General features: G+C 44.3%; 1 protein-coding gene across 20 annotated transcripts in view; it reads left to right on the forward strand.

Annotated features, from left to right (window-relative positions):
• baz2ba (bromodomain adjacent to zinc finger domain, 2Ba) overlaps window positions 1–8,002 on the forward strand; it is a 60,658-nt gene extending 52,656 nt beyond the window's left edge. For 4 of the 20 annotated variants that reach the window (XM_037454461.2, XM_037454515.2, XM_037454479.2 and 1 more), the window contains 13 exons: window positions 50–281; window positions 389–451; window positions 953–1,097; window positions 1,403–2,205; window positions 2,344–2,587; window positions 2,843–2,998; window positions 3,282–3,442; window positions 3,523–3,872; window positions 4,482–4,617; window positions 4,708–4,854; window positions 5,486–5,781; window positions 6,122–6,265; window positions 6,392–8,002. In XM_037454461.2, the coding sequence (XP_037310358.2) occupies window positions 50–281; window positions 389–451; window positions 953–1,097; window positions 1,403–2,205; window positions 2,344–2,587; window positions 2,843–2,998; window positions 3,282–3,442; window positions 3,523–3,872; window positions 4,482–4,617; window positions 4,708–4,854; window positions 5,486–5,781; window positions 6,122–6,265; window positions 6,392–6,548 (3,034 nt within the window). In that variant the 3' untranslated portion in view covers window positions 6,549–8,002. The remainder of the gene's footprint in view (window positions 1–49; window positions 282–388; window positions 452–952; window positions 1,098–1,402; window positions 2,206–2,343; window positions 2,588–2,842; window positions 2,999–3,281; window positions 3,443–3,522; window positions 3,873–4,481; window positions 4,618–4,707; window positions 4,855–5,485; window positions 5,782–6,121; window positions 6,266–6,391) is intronic. The other 16 variants (XM_037454556.2, XM_037454612.2, XM_037454572.2 and 13 more) reach the window with 8 other exon arrangements.
• The last annotated feature ends 440 nt before the right edge of the window (window positions 8,003–8,442 follow it).

Raw genomic sequence — 8,442 nt, forward strand, 5'->3', positions numbered from 1 at the left:
CCGTGATTGTCTGTATGTCATCATGCTGAACCTGAGTGTGCTTATAAAGGTTGAGGACCATTCATGCCAAACGCACCGGGAGGAGGGAGGCCAGTATGGGTATTGAAGAGAACCAGTCCATTGGCACTCCGTCCTCTGCCGTAAAACGCAAGAGGAAACTGTGTGGAGACAGCGACGATGACGACGAAGAGGACGACGATAGTGATGACCAGGCAGAGGAGGAGGACGATGAGGAGGAAGAAGAAATGAAGAAGGTTAAAAAAGTGGAGACATATGATGAGGTAAAAAAAAGAAAAGATAAAGGATCGATCCATCTCTCAATCCATTATCAAAACTTACCGTAGCGGGTTTCTAGCAGACATTGACAGTGTTTGTTTCGTCCTGTCAGGATGAAGTGGAACAAGCCACCAGTCTGGAGGAGCTGGAGAAGCAGATAGAGAAATTGGCCAAGGTATGCTTCCTACAAGGAGTCACAAAGAAACACACGGTTGATTGACACTGACAATGTTCTATTAAGATAATAAGTATCTTGGAGAAGTAACTTAGAAAAGACAATTCTTTATTCAACATTATTGCAGTCTTTTTCTTTCCCTTAATTATTGTTCATGATTATGCAGGATTTCACTGTAGATTGTGTTAAAATACATGTTGTACAATGCATTGGATGGAACACACAGAAATACACACAGAAATACATGTAAAAATGATGATGCTGCATACTATAAATGGATTATTATACGGTGTGTATTGAAAACAACTATTCATTTAATGCATACTATGAACACGTACGCTCGCTATATTCTAATGAAGGCATTAATTAGCTCCATAAATGATCTCATCAATATTGCATGCAATCCTCAATATATCACTCTGATTATGAAAGCACACAATATAGCATGCATTAATCAAAACAATGTAGAGAAATCTCTGAGTATATATTGTACATTTGCAGCAACATCACCAGACCAGACGAAAGCTGTTTGAAATTTCCCATTCTCTGCGCTCCATGATGTATGGCCAGGACCGCTACCGCCGCCGGTACTGGGTACTTCCCCACTGTGGAGGGGTCTTCATTGAAGCCATGGAGAGTGGAGAAGGTAGTTACAGCACAACGCACGCTGAGTGTGGTCAATTTGCACGCTCATTGCACGCTCAAATCATCAGATTTGATGTTGCAGGAAGAGGAGGGAAAAATGCTGTGAAAACATCTGTTTAGCTCCATTTTCGGCTCTTTTGTGGCACTGCTGACATGTTGATGACTTTTTTACCGTATCTTGATCCTCAAGGACAAAACAATTCTAATTATCTAACAACTCTACTTTTCTCTCCAAAACAGTTGGCTCTCTGTAGTAACATCAACCATGGTAGTTTTTTTTTAGCTAACAGTGCTCTCCCCCTGCAGCTCCAGAGGAACTGGAAGAGGAGCGACAGAGGAGGAGGAGAGTGGCAGAGGAGGTCACAGTCAAAGAGGAACCTCAGGAGATGGAGTTGCAGAAGGAGAAACCCAACAACCTTGATGGACAGAGCATTAAAACACGAGGCTTGGAGCACGAGGAAGAGGAGGGAAAGGAGCACAAAGGGAAGAAAATCGCCCTCTTCTACCAGCAGCCAGGCCGCATATCCAACCTGTGCACATTCCGGGACGTCGGCAAAGAGACAGTGATGGCAAAGGACGAGGAGAGTCCCCATGTGAGACAAAACGGTGCAAGTCCCTTGGGCAGTCCCATTGCCACGACCAAAGGAACATCCCCCTCCCCCACTAACAATACCTCTGAGCCAGCAGTGGCAACAACCCCCTCCATGGCAACCAATAATGACACTAGCATCTCTCCTCCGGCATCAGCCTCTTTATCTGTCCCTTGCCTGCCAGCCCCCTGTGAAAGCCCAGGTACCACTCCTCCAACCTCCTCTCCAGCTCCATCTCCGTACCTCTCATTTCAAGCCAACGACCAGCTGCTCAGAGTCCTGACGGAGAGGAGCGGACACTGGTTCAGCCTGCTCCCTCGCAACCCCTGTGACCTCACATCCATCACCACGCCTCTCCCGGGTGCGCCCCGCGTGTCTCCCCAGGCGTCCTCCACCCCGGCCAGGCCCAGATCCCCACCTCAGTCCCCTGCACTGCCTCTCACCTTTTCCGCTGCCTCAGCCTCCGCTAGCCCGCACCACCCAGCAGGCCTCCTCAACTACCCGCTATCGGCCCTGCAGGTGAGGCTGCTGGCTTGACACAAATAGAAATAACTGTGGAGTACAAAGTTGTTTCTGCCATGTACAAGATCACCTAACCTATGACCCTTGGCCTTGTTTTCTTCCACCCCTCTTATGTTTTTCCTCTTTTCTCCCCAGGGGAAGTCAGGCGCTTCCTTACTTGGAGTTTCTTTCGGAAGCTGGCCCTGTGGCATGATGAGTCCCAGTTTGCCTCTGTGCAGCAGCCCTAATCTCATGTTAGGTCATTCTCTGGAGGGCAACACAGCGGCAAGTGTCTCCAGCAAGAGCGAATCACCTTTACCTTGCATAGAGAAAATGCCTTCTCCTACCCTGGAGATGCCCAAATCCCTGGACCACCCTACACCTCGGCCTATTCCAGAGGGTGAGCAACCAAAAGGCACTGAGAGATATTAATGTTAAGGCTGTAATTACCTCTCGTTTTCTTAATTGAGAATAATTTACTTGCTTGAAATACTTTCACTTGCCTGAATAGTCCAAGATAATTGGGTTAGGGAATGTTCTGCTCCGCTGTACGCAATTTCGTTTTGGTGTAGCATACCTTAGTGAAGCACCTTTTTGCTGTGACGAATGCTCTTTGTCTGGTAGTTTACGTGCCTGTTTGTCCTCATTGTCTCAGAGAACCTGACAGGCTGGTGGCGGGTGTCTGACATCGAGCAGCTGAGGGCTTTGGTCAGTGCCCTCCACAGCCGGGGAATTAGAGAAAAAAGCCTCCAGAGGCAAATGCAGAAATACACAGAGATCATCCCCCAGGTTTGCACCAAACACAAAGACGGTAAGTGCTCCAACACCGCCTTTGAGCTCATAATCACAATATATAACATTTAAGTCCTGTGAGTTGTATTATCTTTTAGAGCAACACATACAGATTTGTTCAAACGTAGATGCATGCCCTTGATGATCACTGAATACACTGCAAACACTGTATTATTTATGACCGAGCCACATGAATATCCGGGGATATGTTTGGCTTCACCGCTCATGTGTTTACCCGCATTAGCAAGCTTATTTGCTTGTGCTTTCATGGCTGACTGATGTCTCTCCTGTCATCCATCTAGTGGCCATGATCGAGCTGCGTGAGCTGGAGGAGAGCCAGGTCAGTGTGGAGTCTGTGCGCGGCTGGTGTGTCCAGGAGCAGGCGATGGAGATGGACATTGCCGTGCTGCAGCAGGTAGAGGAGCTGGAGAGGAAGGTCACCGCGGCCAGCCTGCAGGTCAAGGTAAAACACTAACCCTCGCCCCTGCACATTTTGAAAGTGGTGTCAGAAACATATTTTAACATGTGGAGTGGTGTGATCAGAGGCCTGATGTCCTCTCCCAGGGCTGGACCTTTCCGGACCCTCAATCCGAGCGAGAAGACCTGGTGTATTACGAGCACAAGCCCCCCACCAAATCAACGCCTGGCTCTGCCAATGCAGGAGACAAGGACTGCAAGGAGCACCCGGAAGAGCGGGGGGAGAAGGGCGGGGTGATGCGTCACCTGGACAACCCACTGGACATAGCAGTGACACGTCTGGCTGATCTGGAGCGCAACATCGAGAGAAGGTACCTGAGGAGCCCCTTAGGTACCACCATTCAGATCAGGCTGGATAATGTGGGTACGGTCACTGTCCCTGCTCCTGCCCCATCCACTAGTGCTGACAGGGAAGGGTAGGTCATTTCTCCAACCAAAGCTCCCCATTCTCCCACTAAGACCCCTTTCCTCTCTCTGTGTGTGCTTTATGTTTCCCATACTACTCAAACAGGGGGCGGGGAGGGTCTTTGCTGCCTTCACAGCAGCTTTCTGTGGTGGCCTGTTGCATTTTTGTTTGTTCCTTTGGTCTTGGCCGGGTTGGGGGTCTGCACTCAGTTTCATTTCCTGTGTAGGTGTTGCTTACTGGCTTGATACATTTCTGCAGTCATCCGCATGGTGTGTGCATCAGTAACCTTGGTTATGGGCATACTCATATCTCCCGCTGTACAGCATACACTTTCACAGGTTCTCATTCTTTCTGCATGAAGCTCCCCTTAAATAACAAAATTGGTGTGTACGTCTCCTTGGAGCCCTAGAGCTCCCCCAAAACCCTCATGCCTGTCTCTGCACAGCTGCAGCTCTTTGTGGTCTGCTGTCTTGCTGGCGGCTGGCTCAACTGATACAGTTAACTGCCTATTGTGCGTGTGTGTGTGTGTGTGTGTGTGTTTGTGTGTGTAAATACAACCACATATTCACGTACATGTGTGCCTTTCTGTGTCTCATTGTTTGTCATTATCTCCTGTTAGCAGCGAGGAGGAGGTGGCCCACGGTATGAAGGTGTGGAGGAAGGCTCTGACTGAAGTGCGCAGCGCTGCCCAGTTGGCCATGTGTATCCAGCAACTTCAGAAGTCCATCGCCTGGGAGAGGTCTATCATGAAAGTGGTGAGCGGTGCATTTCCACCCCGTTAATTAAAAACAAGCAATATTCAGAAGGGGTATGTGTGTTTTTAATGAATGCACTTGTTTTTTTAGTACTGTCAGATGTGCAGGAAAGGAGATAACGAGGACCTTCTCCTGCTGTGTGACGGCTGTGACAAAGGCTGCCACACTTACTGTCACAAACCCAAAATCACCAGTATTCCAGAGGGAGACTGGTACTGCCCGGCCTGCATATCCAAGGTATCAACTCCATTTAAATTGTAATGTCATCTCTCCACAGTTGATTACTTGTAGAGGAAATTCTAGCCATGTTTTTGTTAATTTGTACTTCTTCCTCTGTCATTTAGAATTTGCAAATGTTAGAATTTAACAGTACAGATATTTTTCTTGTTTGAACCTGTCAATATTTTGCTTCAGCACTTGAACTCAAAACATATTTATGCCGAAAGTACCCTGTAGATTGTACGCATTCATTTCAAAGTTGACAATAGATTAGAGTAAATATTGGGAAAGAGAGAGAAAACAACGTGCAACAAAGCTCCCCGGCATTCAAAACAACTGCAAGGATTATATATATTTCCTGTTTGGTTACGTTGACATTGAAGTGTTATGGTCTGCGAAATTGACTCGGCATTAGTTGCGATTGAGGAACTGTAAAACTCTCCAATTCATAAAACTCCTTGAAATAACATTTTACCGAAAGCTTATTGTCATGTTTTTATTAAGCTGTGCTCACGGAATAAACTTTTATTATTGGTTGTCTAAGATAAGTAGTTTAGAAAAGGCCAAAATGAGTATGATGAATTGGTCAGTGGGCACTGTAGTTTTAGCGTTCATTGACTTCAAAGAATGCATTCTTAATTCTCTGCAGGCGAGTGGCCCATCTCCCAAAAACAAAAAACCTCAGAGCAAACCATTAACATCAAGCGGAGGAGGTGCTAAAAAGGGTGCAGAGGGGAAGAAGAGCGGAAAGCAGGCGGGTAACGGAGAAGTAGCGTTGGACGACCCGGCCGGCAGCACGCCCAAGAAAGGAGCAAAAGACGCCAGCAGAAAGAGGAAAACAGAGGAGAGTTCACCTGCCCTGCCAGCAGCCAATCAGGAGAGCCCTGTGTGTGTGAAGAGAGCCAAGACGGCCAAAGACAACAACAGGGACCTGGGTTTATGCAGGTATGCGGCTCTGGCTTGTTTATTCTCGTCTTCCATCAAACCCTCCAATTATTATCTATTCCTCTCCTTCACCCTTTTACAGTTGCAGCCATCAACTGTAGCGACAGCATCAAGACCTTGTTTTCTCTTTAGCAGTGACACGGCCTCTTCTGTGATCTTATTCCCTTAAATGTGAGGTCCACATGTAAAAATCCCTTTCTGCTAAAACCTACAAACTGCTCCATTGAAGGAAGAAGACATTCTAAACTTTCCAGTGGAAGAAAGCTCCTCAAACAGCCACAGTTTGTTCCGTGTCTGACCATTTTGTGTACATTTGTGTGTGTGTCTGTGTCTTCAACAGGGTGCTTCTTGCTGAGTTGGAGCGGCATCAGGACGCATGGCCTTTTCTCATGCCGGTCAATATGAAATCGGTGCCCGGCTACAAGAAGGTCATCAAGAAACCGATGGACTTCACCACCATACGTGAGAAGCTCGTGAGCAGCCAGTAAGTTTTTAAGCTTTCTGGACAATTGTAGAGAATTGAAGTCTGATGGTGGTTTTGTCAGAATTTTTTCTTAGTTTCAGCACAGTATTTGATCTCAACTTAACACTTTCTTTTTTTTAATTTCAGGTATCAAAACCTTGAGACCTTCATCATTGATGTCAACTTGGTCTTTGATAACTGCGAAAAATACAATGAAGACAATTCAGACATTGGTCGAGCTGGTCATAACATGAGGAAGTTCTTCGAGAAGCGCTGGACTGAGCTTCTGAAACAAACTAACTAAACGTCTGTTCAGATTCTATCCATAAACCCATTCAACTTTTCATACCGGAGCACCTGGTTTTACGTTTGTTTTTATTTTCTGATGGATAAAGTGGCTTTGCAGAATGTAAGAAGTCCAATCCTTAATAAGGAACCCGTGGTGTGCATAAGATGAGATGTCACCTTCGGGGATAAAAAATGAAAATGGCGTCACATGAGGTGCGCTGGATTTTATTACAACAGGGATAAAAGCCCCAAAGAGTCCCACAGAAATGGGGTGTTGTAGTGCAATACCATTCCCTGTCTCAAAACACTGCACTGAATTTATCCTCAACTGTCACTGATGTGTCTGCGCTAGAAGACTTTCCACTACTTGTAAATAAGTCTTTTGTTATTTAATCGTATTATAGTGAATGTATTTAATTTTGTAATAATTATTTATGAATCAAGGTCCACTTCATTTTCTATGAAAAGGAAGAATCAGCTGAACTGCATTGAATTAAAAAAGGAATGTGTCTTTGTGTTATCATTTTTCTCCCAAATATTAAACAAAGCCAAGAAAAAAAAACTGTTTACACTGTTCAGTGCTTTGAGGCATCAGAGGACTGTATTCATTTGTTCAAACTGTAAAACTGCATTTATTTACAGGAACAGCAGACGGACAGTTAGACAATTGTGATTCATGTGTATATACTGTTTATTAATGTCAATATTATGTCTTGTTTGGAACAATGTGTAAAAATTGTTTAAGAATATTAAGATATTGTTTATGCCTTAGAATGATTGTAGCATTCTATTTTAGTGTACGTGATGAAAACATTATCATAAATATTGTTTGTACAGTATATACATATCCTCTGCAAACACTGTGGTATCCTTAATCTTGGTAGTGCCTACCCTTCCAACAGGGGCATGTAGGGGATGTTATTGTTTTTAGTTTTCATTCTCATAACATCATTTTTTTTAATGATTTTAATCCAACGAGGCCTCCAAAGTTGGACAGTGACACAAAAATCATTCCTCTCCATAGCAGAAAAAAAGGAAAAACAAGCATTCAGTAATGCTTCCATGATGCATTTCCTCGTAATCTGCCACAATACAGAGGACCTAAGGCCATTTGTAACCACTGTGTTGAACCTTGCTGTGTGTTGTGGCCTGATGGAGGCAGCTAGATTTTTTTGTACCCAAGTCAAGAGTACTTGAAGTTACTTTATTTAAGATATTGTGGAATAAAAGTATCATTCTTTTGTAGGAGCTTTATTTTTCACTAGTGTGTGGCACGGACCTATTAAAAGGATGTTTTTCAACGTAAAAAGCGTCAACTTTTTTTATTTCAACTCTATCCTGCTGAATGTTTTTTGGCAAATGGTGCCATGGTGGTAAACGTGTAATCTCTTTTATTATTTGTGCAAGCAGAACAGTTTGTAGAAACCAGCAATACCTTACTCGGAAATTCCTCCTTTCTGCAACGCTATTAAAACATAAACATAAAAAAAACTTTTAAGGTCTTGTTCAAACTGTCTGACAAAGTTTTCTGGCAATAACAAATGCATGGGAGGTATATGTAGGAGTAGTATTTAAATAATGTATACACATTGGGCAACGCTCCATTAAAGGTACAATTCCTGCGTGTGTAATTTGATAGAAGAAAGTACAAAGTCTACGTTTCACTCAGAATGGCCCCTGTTGGTGTCACATGTAATCCAATAACATTCAAGCAGCTTACCTTGTAAAGGTGGAGCCAACTCTAACTACTTTACATACTTATGGACCTACATGAAAAAAGTAGCCAGGATGTCAAATGGATGTAAAAAAATACGTGTGGTGATATTTTAGAATAATGTAAATATCCTCTCTCCCACTACCATACCTTATTTCAAGCTATGATAATACATCATCGATTATTGGTCGATTCA

The sequence above is a fragment of the Pungitius pungitius genome, chromosome 4 (genome assembly GCF_949316345.1).
Source record: "Pungitius pungitius chromosome 4, fPunPun2.1, whole genome shotgun sequence".
In the NCBI taxonomy this organism is placed as follows: domain Eukaryota; kingdom Metazoa; phylum Chordata; class Actinopteri; order Perciformes; family Gasterosteidae; genus Pungitius; species Pungitius pungitius.